The sequence below is a fragment of the Fragaria vesca genome, linkage group LG7, assembly GCF_000184155.1.
Source record: "Fragaria vesca subsp. vesca linkage group LG7, FraVesHawaii_1.0, whole genome shotgun sequence".
Lineage (NCBI taxonomy): Eukaryota > Viridiplantae > Streptophyta > Magnoliopsida > Rosales > Rosaceae > Fragaria > Fragaria vesca.
In genome coordinates this window covers 14,508,724-14,523,807 of record NC_020497.1, presented here as the reverse complement: position 1 = coordinate 14,523,807, position 15,084 = coordinate 14,508,724, and the positions used below count along the sequence as shown (strand labels likewise).

Here is a 15,084-nt window from a genome sequence, read left to right as displayed (position 1 = left end):
ATACTACTACTCTCTCTCTCTCTCTCTCTCTCTCTCTCTCTCTCTCTCTCTCTCTCTCTCTCTCTCTCTCTCCCCTTCAAACTTTTATCTGTTTTTCTATTGGTGGCCTTTCGTCTACTTGGATTACAAATGACTAAACAACAGGTTATATTCGTCTCAGGCACTTAATCGTCTTGGCCTTCGTGTTGTTTTGGATGTTGTCTACAATCATTTGCATGGAAGTGGGCCATTTGATGCAAATTCAGTTCTCGATAAGGTCATGGTTTGTTATTATTGTTATATGATCCTGCCATGATAGATTGCGGTCTGATTTTATATGTCATCCTGAGTGGCTTGCCTATTATATATGTCTCCTTGAATGTTCTGACTTAAAGTTTGGTTACAGATTGTTCCAGGGTACTACTTGAGAAGAAACACTGATGGTTTTATTGAGAACAGTACATGTGTAAACAACACTGCTAGCGAGCATTTTATGGTTGAACGTTTAATTCTTGATGATCTTTTACACTGGGCGGTTGATTATAAGGTAATTTTACTTTTCAAATTGGTGTCTCAAATTCAATGCAGTCTCTTAAAGTCACATTTGAAATGGAAACTTTACCAACTGGCCTTGTTCTTCTCTTCCCATTGTGGGAAGAGGTCCAAAGTTCAACTTCCCTGCCACCCCCTTGATCAAAACAGTGAATGTTTATTTCCATCCCCCTTGTTCAGAAGAATGGAGATTTTTCTCATCTCTATAGTATACAGATTCAGTGTTGGATATGAATTTTGATGTTTCTTGTACATCAACGAAAATATGTTTTTTTTGGTTTGAACTGGGATGTTTCCTTTACTGACAATGTTATGACTATTTTGCTAGGTTGATGGATTCCGGTTTGACCTTATGGGTCATATGATGAAAAGAACAATGGTATGTTACTCTCAGCCATTTTGCATGGTCTACTGAGGCGATAGACAACAGCCATTTGCCTAAAATTACTAATCTGCGTACAGGTGAAAGCAAAAGATGCACTCTGCAGCCTAACAAAGGATAGGGATGGAGTTGATGGCTCAAGTATCTACATGTGAGTTTGAAGACGCTGGGCAATTTATTTAAGAGGCTATTATTACATCTTTGAATATTGATGCATGGATATCCTTTTTTTTTTGTTGAGCTGTTGTTCTGCCTATTACACTTGACTCTTGGTATAATTTCGGCTCAATGTTCCCTTTTTGTCTCCTATTATCTAGATATGGTGAAGGATGGGATTTTGGTGAAGTTGCCAACAATGGGCGTGGAGTAAATGCATCGCAGTTCAATATTTGTGGTACTGGAATTGGGAGGTAATCCCATGTGTCTCCATCTTATGGATTTTTATTATTTATATACATACTGTGCTAGATGGCTATTTCTATGCAGAAATCATGTATAGACTAGGACCATTCATCAAATTTTTAGTTTCAGTTATTGACTATTTAATACATAGATTCACCTGCTTCTGATTAATTTCGTACCTTTTCAAATATTCAAGAGACATGGAAATAGATACTCAGTACACACTCAAACTTTTTGCTATAGCAGCTTATCTTAGTCAAATGCACGCAAGGGAGATAAATATTGACTTTTCCTATTCTTCTGTATCTTTGTTTACTTCTCAAGTGCTTTTTCTAATTAATGGTGCAAGGCATAACTTTCGTGAATAATGGGGAAATTTATTGCAGTTTTAATGATCGAATACGGGATGCAATTCTGGGTGGTTCTCCTTTTGGCCATCCTCTTCAGCAAGGATTTGTGACTGGTCTACTATTACAGGTATGTAACAACTTTTTTCATAGGAATTCCTTATATTTGATTGTTTCTCTAAGAAATTAGATGCTAGTAACTCTGCCAACACCTTTTTATTGCCTACTGTTACGTGCTATGGTGAAATTATTGTAAAACCTTGTATCAGTGGCATTGTAAATCTGTATATTACTACAGTTTTGAATATCATCAAGTGTAAGGTTGCTTTGTTATGTACAGTATCTTTGATTAGTAGATTTATTCAATCTTTTGTTCTTGTGACAAAGGATCTATTCTTTCTATTATAGCCTAATGGTTACGATCATGGCCCAGAAGCTGTTGCAGAACGCATGCTTGCTGAAGCAAAGGATCACATTCAGGTTTATACTTTTAATATGCATTATTATATTTTTAGTGCTTACCCTTGGGCATATGTATTTAGTATTGAAAACTAAATTGTAGTTAGACACTGACTCCTGCTCTTTCCATGTCCATTTTGCATATCAGTTATGAAAACATCTTTTAGTGCAAATAAAACTGAGATTGAAAATGTATTTGTCCTGGATGAACATGCTGCATCACCTGTCAAACTTTATATGATTTCTTCTTGGCTGCACTAGGGACTCTAACTTTTAAGAAATAATGTTCTCTGTGGTTGTACTTGAATTTTCTTCTTCATGTCATTAACCTGATTGCTTTTAATTGTTTCTTTTGTCAGCCATGAAATTGATATTGTGTAACTGATAAATCCACATCTTATTTCTCTTATTCTTTTGGCTTCTTCTTTTCTGCGATTATATCTGATTGGAGTACAACAATTCAGGTTGGTATGGCTGCAAACTTAAGGGACTTTGTGCTAACCAATTGTGAAGGGAAAGAGGTATACCTTGATTGTATAGGATAACTCTAGTTTTAATGCCTTTTTAAGCATTTATTATGCAATGGTAACTAAATTATAACTAATGGTACACCTCATAATGACTAGCTGAAATTACAACTCATTTATGTTGAAATTAACTAGAACAAGCTTTAGGTAAAATTGAACTTCAGCTTAAAGTGTATAATGTTGGCATATTTATATGATGATTTCTTCAGGTAAAAGGATCAGAAGTATTGACATATGGCGGGACAAGTGTAGCATATGCTTTAGACCCTACTGAAACGGTAAGGATCTAAACCAAACTTCATAAGTTTGGTTTTTGGGACCTTTTGTTTGCATGACACCAGTTCTGATCTTTTATTTCTTTTTGAGGATGATATTTGTTGAGCCACATTTTAATACTCTCTGTCAACAAGTAGATTTAGGAATTTCAATATCTTCGAGTGCCAGTGCTTGAGTGGGTTAGGAAGTTAAGAGTGATTTGATGCTAGCGGGTGAGAAATAAAAACACATTTGAGGATCGGGATGCATATGGATCCCAGAGGAACTTAAATCAAGAGTCCCTTATTTATAAATTTAAAATAGAAAGTGCAAGATGACTGCAGCTTCTCCAGAGCGGGTTGGGGGGGGGGGTGGGTTTGGGGTGGGGTGGTGGGGTGAAGCTCTGAAGGGATTATGACTTCAATGCACAAATGACCTCTTAATAAAGCCAACTCTGGACACTAAATTTGTTTCTCAAATTGTTATAGTTAGGGATCTAGGATTCTTTAAGTCGAGATGTTGATTTATTGGTTGACATTGTTATTACTGATGTAGACGCTAATGTTTCAGAGTTAGAATAATGATCTTGACATGGAAAAGACCATGCAATTGACAACTTCTATTGCTTTTCAGGTTAATTATGCTTCGGCTCATGACAATGAAACTCTGTTTGACATCGTGAGTCTAAAGGTATGCTCAACATTCTTCTACAGTGTTTTTTTTACTTCAGGTTTCTAACTTCTGATCAACATGTAGACTCCATTTGAAATTTCCGTAGAAGAGAGATGCAGGATAAATTTCTTGGCGACAAGCATAATAGCTCTATCACAGGTATCACGGCTATTATATGATAAAATCTCTTCACGTACTCTTTTATTCTTCTCTAAGAATGTTTGTTTTATACAATTGCATTCACCATAGGTTATGAAGGTTATGTAGTGCATTTACAAACTGACTTATGACAGGGGAGGGGAGTTTGTCCTATATCCTTATGACGGTGTATAAGAGACTAAGAGAGTTTCTTAAATGCATGTTTAGGTAGTCTTTAGTCAGGTCCATGTTGTGGAAACAGCTTCTTATGGGTAACAGTGAATGAATGCCATGTCTCAATCGTGGCTCTTCTCTGAGCAGACCGAGAGAATCTCTTTGCATTTTCAAAATGGAACAAGTCTTCACTAAATCAAATCACAAGAGATCTCTTTGCATTTTTCCTTCAATTACCTTCTGTACCTTTTATTCCTTCTAGAGATCTATTAGATACTGCAACTGTGCAAAGGGACCAAATATGTTAGGCTCACAATCTACACATGAAGTTCGTATCTCGTGGCCTATTATTTTTCATGATTCATTTTCTTTATCGGGGTCATTTTCTTCTACTGTGTTATCATGGATAAGTAATAGATGGTTATTGAGGTTGCTATTCTGTGTTAATTAATTGAGAGATCCATCGTTTAAGCTTTGCTTCACATGTTGTGAACTTGCTCCAACAGTTGTATAGTACACTCAAACTAACTGTTTCTGAACTCCATTAATTCACTGTTTTGAGCAAGTTTGACCTAACTTGGCTAGAAACTTGGGACATTGATCTTCTAATTCCTGCATTAGTAGGCTGTTAGTGGTATTACTATGATACTGTTAAATAAATGTATTGTCATATTACTCATTTTGGTATATCATGTAACCAATCAGTATTGAAATGATTTTCTAAATTACAGGGTATACCATTTTTCCACTGCGGTGATGAGATTCTCCGGTCAAAATCACTTGATCGCGACTCATACAATTCTGGTGATTGGTTCAACAGGTCTTACTTTAAGTCTCATTCTCAGATAATTTAAGTCAGACTTTGCACAATCATAATTTAACTGGTAGAATGAGTGATTATGTGATCTTCTCCATGACAATTTTAGTTTTGAGTTACAAGGTGGAACTCTTTTGAATTCATTTGATTGATTATGTGATCTTCTCCATGACAATATTAGTCTTGAGTTATAATTCAATACTGAATTTCAGGATCGACTTCACCTATAATTCCAACAATTGGGGTGTTGGCCTTCCTCCAAAAGAGAAAAATGAAAAGAGCTGGCCACTGTAAGAACTGATGTATTTCCAAAATCATTTGATCCTATGTATCTATTAGTCAGGTTGACATGTGATGCATAAACCCTTCCAAGTGGTGCATCTCAGACTCTGTAGAATTATATGGCAATTGATAATATCTGGCTGATTTTTTGCCAGAATGAAACCAAGATTAGCAGAGCCATCCTTCAAGCCTCAGAAGAGTCACATCCATGCTGCTGTAGAAAATTTTTCAGATTTGTTACATATTAGGTACTCTTCACCACTTTTCCGTCTGAGGACAGCAAATGCTATTCAGGTGAGAGGCACTTTTCACCCATAATCGTTATTTGTTTCTTTATCATTTCCTTATCTTACACCATTTCTACCTTTTATTTAATATCTAGGAACGCTTACGTTTCCACAATACTGGGCCTTCATCAGTCCCTGGTCTCATACTCATGAGCATTGAAGATGGTCATGAAGGACTACCAGGGTTATCTCAACTGGATCCAATGTCGGTATACGTACATTTTAATCCTTAAATCTGATGTTGTCAAGATGGAATAAATAATGCATTTATAAACATTTTGGTGCACAGCTACTCATACATTGTGGTTATCGTCAATGCTCGCCCAACTGAGGTGTCATTTACAAGTTCTTCCATTCGGGGTAGGGCCCTTCAATTGCATCCTGTACAGGTAATTGTGTTTTGTGGAGTAAACTCTTGATGGTAGACTGGGAATTTGCTCAAATTTGAGCTATCAAGGGGAGCATTTTATATTTTCAGGGAAAAAAAATGGTGATGAGTGTCAAACTCATTTTTCTCATGATTCAGTATTTTGTTTGATCCTGGGCACATATCTCTTGAAGGGTTGAAGTTGCTGCAGATAGACATTGTTTGCTTTTCTCATGGCTGCTTATTAACCTGGTGCAGGTCAAGTCAAATGATGAAATAGTGAAGAAATCTACTTATGACACAGGCTCCGCATGCTTTACTGTGCCCGCAAGGACGACATCTGTGTTTGTCGAGCCTCGGGGGGTTTGAGTTGCTCTCTGTTGCATGGCTCACTAAGAATAATGTTGTAAAGGCCACGTTTGACCAGTGAATCAGTGATCAATAAGTTCCCCAGCTAATGGAGTATGGCTCTTAATTTTTTTTTTAATCAAACTAGACGACTTGGGGTTTAGGCTGGTATCCTTGAGATGGCAGAGAGGCCAGTCCCAATGGCTCTGTGATGCACTCATGTGTACCCTGTGGGATATGTTTCGAAGAATTCAATCGAAGAAATACTTGTAGTTATTCAACTGAATTCCCATGAGGATAATGTGAATCTCGTTGAGCTCTTATCGCTCGTAATTTCCTGGCGGATTTGCGAATGCTGCAAACCAATCCATTCGAAAACATTTAACCATCTTTTCTAGAGTATAGTGAAGTAGAACATTTCTCTGAGGGGGTTCGAGCAACACTTTTAGAGCTTCAAAATTCTTCAAATCGGGCAAGTCACTAGTTTAGACAATCTAAACTTTCTCTCCTTTTCTTTTAGGTAGGTTCTAGTACCATTGACTCTTATTCCTAGTTTGGTTATGTTTCCTTATCTAGTTCCATATTTCCATAATCTTAGTTGGTTATATCTATGTGATTATGTTCTATGTATTGTAAGTACCAGCAAGAGAGGAGAAGAGTCTCTCGAAACTAACAAAATATTTCCGACGAACCAGCCATTGTCTCTTATTCAAGCATGGCTTCTGGGTCTCGCGATGCGTTCAACAACCCTCTTCCTTCAACTGAGCTATCAACTGAGGAATTCATTGAACAACTTCACCATTCGTTAGCTACTATTAACAGAACGAATACTTGTGGTATATGTTGTGGGATCCTTATTGTTCCCAAGAATGCTTTTGATGACGGGTTTGTTAATAATCATACCATTACTCGCATGCCCTGCTCACACTATTGTCATACTGATTGCCAGATACGTTTTCCGTTATGCATCTTCTGGTTCTGTATCTTTTGCCTCCGCGAGCGATCAGGACGAAGGAGCTTGACGGATTGGCGCATGCTCATGTTCTATGCTTTTTCCATGATAAATCTTACTTTGGCATATATGTTCCCTGGCCTTATGTTTCTCGAGCTTTTTGTAGTTTTGTATTTCTTTTTTTATGGTTTTGCAATATCTTGATTATATAAGAGATTAGACGATATCAGCTTATTGGAGGCAAACGAAGGAGGGAACAAGTGTCACCTCCGATAAGTGTTTGAAGTCCCCCCTGTTTTTATTTTATTTATAAGAATGTTCTGCAAGCTTCTCTAGAATTAGGTTCCTTCAAAGTTTGCTCCACAACACTCTTTTGATGTTGTTTTGTTGTTCTGGCCGGTTGAGAGATGAGTTTGCTTATGTATGAAGGTATTGGTGGTCTGGTAAGGAATGTTAAGAGTGTTGTCACTTGAAAGCAAAAGAAATACACTTCAAATAATCATTAGTAAAGTCATAATCTTTCATTAGTCAAGAAAAGAAAATGTCATAATCTTTCAATTTTATGCAACACATGCACACCTTTTTCCACTACCACTTAAGTGTAATGAATCGAAGAAATCATATTCAACACTAGTTTCATATTGAGTTAATTCTTAATTTGGAGAATGACACTAGATGTTGGGCTGTTATTTTCTTCTCTAAGTACATATTTGCACACTAGTTTCATATTGAAGCACTCAATTTTGGACAATGACTTAATTTGGTATTGTGTAAACCAAAGCAAGTTGATCATACAATGTCAAATTGAAAGGAAAATATTATACATTTAAACATCTTCTTAATGTTTTTAAATACCAAATTTGTATGTGACCTACTTTATTTACTGTTTAGGTCCCCTACTGGCCGGTGACACCAGCTCTTGCGTGCCTCCTCCTGAATTCATTATCATCATTTTAATTAGTCGCATTAGATTGGTTTTGGAAAAATTATATTTGAGTTTAAAATAGTCAGCGCAGCCCAAAAGGGAAGGAAATTTTCACTCAGAACTTTCATGTCTACCATGAGAGTATTAGAGCAAAGTGCTAAGAACACTGTGTTATGAAACTTATATATGATACGTGACATATCTCAGATTGATATTCAGACATTACACTAGATGGTTTCGGCATAATTCATTATGCAAAATAACATAAAGAAATGATCGATTTCTCATTACATGAAAAATCGTTCGATAGAATTCTCTTCTCTAAATCAAGTTTCCTTTTCTTTTCCCCCCGATATGCCAATGTCTATAATTTACGCTCGGAAATTTGTTTTGGTATTTGGAAGTCCAAAATACAATGGAGTATATATAATACCGACGAATACGCGCTCTATGTGTACATCCAACTAAGTATGAGCATACGAATGGCTGTTGGAGGAATTATTACCTGCACCCGGCACATATCTGAGATGGTGTTCCCAGCCAATAAGCACAAGACATGTGGTTTTTAGTTAACACATCACCCAGTCATTAACGTTTGAGATAACAGTGTTAGTGGTCTGCAAACATAAACAGTTAAACATCACACCCTTGTTCATATGAAATGAAATGAAGAAGAAACCTTTTCAAACAAAAAAAATTGAGGGGGAAAAGGCTAGTCGTTCATCCTCATGAAAAAGAGAGAATGAAAGTCAGGTTTGCCATCTTTATTTACCAGTAGACCAAATTTCCCGACCAACTGTATTCGCTTGCTCATCATCACAATCAAGCCAATTCAAGCTTCTGGGTTTGGTTTATAGAGATTAGATTTGAGAGGAGAGAGAATGTAGATCTGCCATTTGAGTTTCCCTTTCTCTTACTCAACTGTAAGTTTAGGAATTCAAGCTAGAGCCATGGAAATATAAAACTGGGAGTGATGAATCAATTATTGATTCATTTGAAATCAAGAAACAAGTATATACCATTCGCATGAATCTGGAAGCTGCGATCTTCATACGTAAGTCTACAACTCTTAACATATAAGTCTATAACTCTTTTGGATTGACCCAACCCAATATGTCGAAGATGGCTTGATCATCCACTTCTATAACATGGATTTTGAGTGTCTCATGGAGTCCTTCCATTCAGATCTGAACTGAGAGATGAATTGCAGATGAAGATGAAGAGATAGAACAAAGTGACGGAGTTATAACTCAACAGCTCTCACTTAAAACGTTGTACTCGTGTCAGTTTTGCATTGGTTGGGAACACCATCTCAGATATGTGCCGGGTACAAGTAATAATTCCTCTGGTTGTTGTACCGTGTAAGAGACACAATTACAAGGTCGCAAGTCTGTCTTGTCTTGTTTGTCATGTAGAGGGGGAGAGGGGAAGGATGTCTTTTTTGCATTAACTAATTAGTTATTAGTGTAGCAATAAGTATGCTTGGGACTTGGAGTAGTGACCTCACTTAGAATTAAAACATACATATTTTATATTAGATCTACTTGCTCTCACCTCGATCTGGTTGTATTGGTCGACAGATCGAACCAATATACAATTGGTTACATCGATCATGGGATTCTTACTTGTGCTTTCTACTGCCCTAAACCCTAAATCGTACACTCTTTCTTACTCGTGCTGTACGTGACTCTCCAGATCGATGAACCTTCCTCCTGGCCTGGACTCGATCAAACTGTGATACTATATCAGAAAAAACTACTCGATCTCAATCAAGTTTACCGATGCATGTAAGGTTTTGACGTCAAAAATTAGTATATAAGCGCGCGTTTATGTTGGTTTAAGTGAACCTCGAGGATCTGAATCCTCTCGATCTATATGCATTCATTCTGTTTATACATTTAAGTGTTTCTGGTGTCTTGGGTCGTTTAGTTACAACAGACACCTGTTCCATTGAGTGGCTATGAAGCTACAAAACCACCATCTCAGAGAGAGATGGGATGACTTGTGAAGTAGTACTACAGATGGATATGGTATAATATTGGCATTGGAAAAGTGGGAAATATTAATTCATTCAGAGGCATAGTTGCTGAGTACTGGTTAGCAAGCAATTTCCTAGTCCAAGCTAGCTAGCAACATAAATCTAATATTGTATGTTGCCGCAGTATATGTATATAGTTTTATTATATGGTTGTCTACATGTCTTGTCTTGTACAGTGTATGCTACTTAGAGATGAAGTCATGGAGAGGTAGCCATGATCACAAGTGATCCTTTGCTTCTCCAAATTATGCTAAGCTAAGCTAAATTAGCCTAATGAGGCTGCTTTTGTTTGGATCCTTTATATACGTGCCGCACACAACCCATGCACTAGCTAGCTCGGCTGTATATATTCTTTTCTACCCCAATAATTCTTCTTCTTATTCTTCTTCCTCAATCCAAGTATGATTGGTGACTGTGTTGGTGCTAAATGACAACAATCAATTTAACCTTGCATCATGCTATAGTAATATGAATAATCATGAAAATCAGCATTTTAATTAGAAATTGTAAGGTAACTAAACCAAAATTAAAAGATTAGAGATGAAGATATCCCTAAAAATGGTTTTTGAAGGTACATCAATTTTTTTTTAAATAATAATAAAAAATAAAACTAAAAACTTAGAACGTTCATTTTAAAACTTTTCTTGCATCTTTAGTTACTAGTATTATGAACACTCTACAAGTACCTAATGACCATCAATTTCCTGAAAACACTATCTATTATTAAGCACTAACAATCGATTTTCTACATAATGATTTTTTAAATTTTTTCTTGGAACTACGGTGCATAATTGACAAAGGAAATTTAGATTCTTGCATATTTTTGGATATCAACAGATCGATCACTACACAAGTAAGTAGTCTTCCACTAAGCAAAGATCTTCATCCCAAAGATAAGGTATCTATTAATTTGCTGAACAATAATCCATGACTTCACTTTAACACTACACCTTCTGTGTTTAACTTCTTCTAATTGAAAATGAGTAGTAGTTGCTTCGATTCTGTTCTGTGCTTGATGATATTTTATTTGCAGCCATAATAATTGCCTCAGTTTCATCATTTGGATGTGAACCTCAATGATTAGCTTGTACATAGAAAATCACTACCACACTCTAAATTATTTGGTAATCATGTAAGTTGCTACTGGCATGGGTAGAGACTAAGTATTAATTTGGGGGTAATGACTGGCTTATCTTATATGATTAAGAGACTAGAGATGTCTCATAATTTAAAAACATACATGTTTATACAGATATGGCTTGTGATTAGGTCAACACTACACATGATACTGATCACTGATTAAGACAAATTAATAGTGTGCATAATACACATTATGAAACACTCACAAAGATATATACTTATCCAACTTACTACGTCGTTTTTAAATTATTAGAGGGAAAACGATCTGATCTTTCAAAATTATAAATGTGAATAAGTCATGCTTATATTTTGCATATATAAATTCACCTATTAGTGTATCTTCTTATTTCTTCTTTCTCATTTTTGGTTGGCATATAGAGGGCATTTTAAGATGACCAGACATCCAACTTGCACATGGTGGCCTGAATAAGTATGTAGAAGAACTTTGAAACAGAAAGAAAAGGATATTCAAGAAAATAAGCAAGTATCTAATCGTTTTTGTTTTTGTGGTTTTTCTTAATTAATGAGATGAAAGCTTTGAAGACAATCTAATAGCCATCCCAAAAGTAAATGATTGAAGATGGCATGGGTGCTCATTGTACCTTATATCCTGGGTTTAATTAAAAAGTTTGAGAACACAAACAACTTAGATAGATCTAGCTTTTTCCCGAACCCTAAACCCTAAACTCTAAATCCTGACGCTGATTTTTCTTTTGAAATGTTAACCATCGATTTAGATGTTTGAGAATGCATGTAATTATGAGTCTATGACTTGCGAACTTTTCCAAATGTTCGCAACAGTTTGATTGTTTAGTCGACACCAGAAGCTCCAATAAGGCAGCACTTTGATGGACATAAACCTCTCGTATATGGTCGCAAATGTGACCTGTAATTAACATAGGTTACGGCCTTTTCTTCTAAAATGGTAATTGTAAAATGGTCATGTCGATCCGGTGTTTGTGATGTGACGACCAATAAATGATTAGTATCACCTTGTGCATAATTAGTAGTGATTGAGTTGTACGTATGACTTAGAAATCTGTGAACTAATACAGATCTACATGAGCCTTGAATTTAGAGGCTACGGATTCAGATAACTTAGTAGGTTGTAATTCCAGACATTCCTGAAATATAGGAGTAAAATCGATCACTGGTAAATGCTAAGTTTGGCCCCCGATATTACACCCAACAAAGAAAGACACACAAAGAATTCCTATGTTCATGCAAGCATGACGTACAATACTTAACAAGTAATGTGATCGTATACGTACATTCGAAAATAATATAATAGGATCTATGGATACAAAAATGAAATGGGGGGAGAGAGAGAGAGAGAGAGAGAAGTGGGATGGGGGGAGCACCGCAGATTCCGTTTAGTTCCAGGCTTGCACTCCAATCATCTGCATCGATCATATTCTGATATTCATAAACTCACACACAATGCAAATCGTTGAGGCAAAGTAACGGGGGCTTGCTATTTCGTTGCCTCTTTGCGTTTGCTTGCTTCCCTTGAACACACTTTGTAAATTCCACTTTTCTTTCTCTGGGTTTTTCTGTAATACTAAAATAGTATGTACACATCTACATGTGTATCTGCAGCCTGTAAGTTTGGAGTCTCTCTTCGATAGGACGTCTTCGATCACTAGGTGAGGTTGGACCATAGCTGTATAAGTCACGCGCCTTCCATACTAATTAACTTCCACAACCAAAGAAAATATTGCCACCAAGAAATGAAAATTCGTGTAATTAATTTAGATTTTCTTTTCTTAAGGGATCCGGAAATGCCATATTAATAGTATTACAGACCTATAGAAAACAGTCGGAACCCTCATTACAGGCCTCACAATTCAGATTTTCTGTGGTCTTGAATTATGGTGGAGCTGCAGACTGGTTAGTGACACCTTGTAGGCTAGGGATTACTATATTTTGTTCGATCAGACTTTGTTAATTTGTCCGATCGTACTAGTAACTATTGTTTTAGCAAACTTATTTAAATAATTTTTATTTTTTTAGATGTGTTTCAATAGTAAATATGACGTCACTCAATATAATATTGTTTTTAATTTTACATAAAAGTTACTTTATTCGACCAATACTAACATCTCTTTTATACGAAAAGAAAAATACACCTTTGAAATAGTTGGTAAGTGATATCAAAAGTCCTATTCCCTTACAACTTAATCCACAAGTTGAGCCACTTCTATTAATTCGTAGTTTATTACAAGCTTAGACTTTGTACCTAATTTGTTGGACAAGTCACAAGTTGTGGAGTAGTGAAGAGATGGAGTAGCACCAGTAGTGTGCAACAACAAGAATATTGTAGAGAAACTTGGAAAGTGAGGTGCACGCGCTAACATAATTGTATGGTTTTGCAAGTGTGGGTTGGCAAAAGGAAAAAAAAAAAATGGATTGAAAGAAAGAGAGCATGAAACGGAGTTCGCGTTTAAGAACCTCTTCTTCTTCTCTGGCTTTACACTCTCCCATCTCTAAATTTGCAACCCTTCTGTTATATCTGGTTGTTTTTGGCTATATATCCCTAAAGCATTTACTAAAACTCTCACTCTCTAAAATTACAACTACTTCTTGTTTTGAATATTAATATGTATATAAATACCTTGAAAGCTCAAGAAAGATTGGGGGACTAAAATTCACAGTTACTGTTGTGTGTATTGGGTGGCCTTGTGAAGATGACTCCATAATTGTTCACTATATATATTAATGCAATAAAAACCACTAAAACCAGTCTCTCTTCCTCTTCCTCTTCCTCTTCCTCCAACCCTCCCTTCTCCTCTTGCTTCCTCCCAACCCAATATTCTCTCCCTCTGTCTCTTAAGCACTTTCAAGGCTCAACAGGTAGAGGAGGAGAGGGAAAAACCAAACATGGAAGAAGCAGCAGATCATCAACACGATCATCATCATCATGATCATCAAGAGGAAGAAGTCATCATAGGCTGCAAGGAAGAACAACATAACACCACCACCACCACCACCACCACCAACAACAACATTATTATCAAGGGCAAGCGTACAAAACGCTTAAGGCCTCAATCTCCAATCCCTTTCGCTATCCCGACAAACTCGTCCACCGCGGAGGGCGGCGGGGGCGTTGGAGGTGGTGAGTGTAACAACAACACTATCAACTCGTCCCCCACCACCTCCTCCGCGGAGGATAGCACCGAGGAAGAGGAGGACATGGCTAATTGTTTGATCCTCTTGGCACAAGGCCATTCCCGAGCTCCTTCCTCGTCCCCCAAGCTGCAACAACCTCATCACAACGCAACAACCACAACGACAAGTCGGAGATTTATGGAAGCAACACCCCTCGCGGCTGCTGTGGGGCCTTCCAAGGTGGTGGCAGCTGCCGGCGGGTATTACGTGTACGAATGTAAGACGTGTAACCGGACATTCCCTTCTTTCCAAGCATTGGGTGGCCACCGGGCGAGTCACAAGAAGCCGAAAGCAGCCATTAACGTGGATGACAAGAAGCATTTTGGAATTGGGCTGCAGTTACCATCGGATGAAGAAGACACACGATTATTCAAGAACATGAACAACACGTCCTCCTCATCCTCACTTTCTCTTCATTTGAGTAACAGGGGGCTGGTCTTGAGTAGTACTAACAACAAGTCTAAGGTTCATGAGTGCTCCATTTGCGGGGCGGAGTTCACCTCCGGCCAGGCCTTGGGAGGCCACATGAGGCGCCACCGGGCGCCGGTTGGAGGACCAGCTGCCAACACAACGTTGGCGTTGACAGCTGCTCCTCCAACAACAGTTCCTTTAGCCTTGGAAGCTCCGCAACCTCAACAACACCAACAGTACCACCACCACCACCAACAACAGCAGCCCTTAAAGAAGCAAAGAAGCATGCTGTCTTTGGATTTGGATCTCAACCTCCCAGCACCCGAAGACGATCATCATCATCGTGATCAATCCAAATTTGTGTTTACACCCAAACAACAGCAGCAGCAACAACCGCAGCAGCCTCAGCAGCAACAGCAACAAGAAAGGTTAAGAATTTTGGTGGATTGTCATTACTAAACG

General features: G+C 37.5%; 1 protein-coding gene across 1 annotated transcript in view; it reads left to right on the top strand.

The window, feature by feature from the left end:
• The window catches only part of LOC101304038 (pullulanase 1, chloroplastic-like), a 10,217-nt gene extending 3,909 nt beyond the window's left edge, over window positions 1-6,308 (top strand). The window contains exons 12-28 of the mRNA XM_004307285.1: window positions 161-256; window positions 386-526; window positions 860-910; window positions 994-1,064; window positions 1,231-1,323; window positions 1,702-1,792; window positions 2,071-2,142; window positions 2,586-2,642; window positions 2,858-2,926; window positions 3,537-3,593; window positions 3,660-3,734; window positions 4,619-4,707; window positions 4,917-4,994; window positions 5,142-5,280; window positions 5,369-5,478; window positions 5,563-5,662; window positions 5,899-6,308. Coding sequence (XP_004307333.1) covers window positions 161-256; window positions 386-526; window positions 860-910; window positions 994-1,064; window positions 1,231-1,323; window positions 1,702-1,792; window positions 2,071-2,142; window positions 2,586-2,642; window positions 2,858-2,926; window positions 3,537-3,593; window positions 3,660-3,734; window positions 4,619-4,707; window positions 4,917-4,994; window positions 5,142-5,280; window positions 5,369-5,478; window positions 5,563-5,662; window positions 5,899-6,009 — 1,500 coding nt within the window. The 3' untranslated portion in view covers window positions 6,010-6,308. The remainder of the gene's footprint in view (window positions 1-160; window positions 257-385; window positions 527-859; window positions 911-993; window positions 1,065-1,230; window positions 1,324-1,701; window positions 1,793-2,070; window positions 2,143-2,585; window positions 2,643-2,857; window positions 2,927-3,536; window positions 3,594-3,659; window positions 3,735-4,618; window positions 4,708-4,916; window positions 4,995-5,141; window positions 5,281-5,368; window positions 5,479-5,562; window positions 5,663-5,898) is intronic.
• The last annotated feature ends 8,776 nt before the right edge of the window (window positions 6,309-15,084 follow it).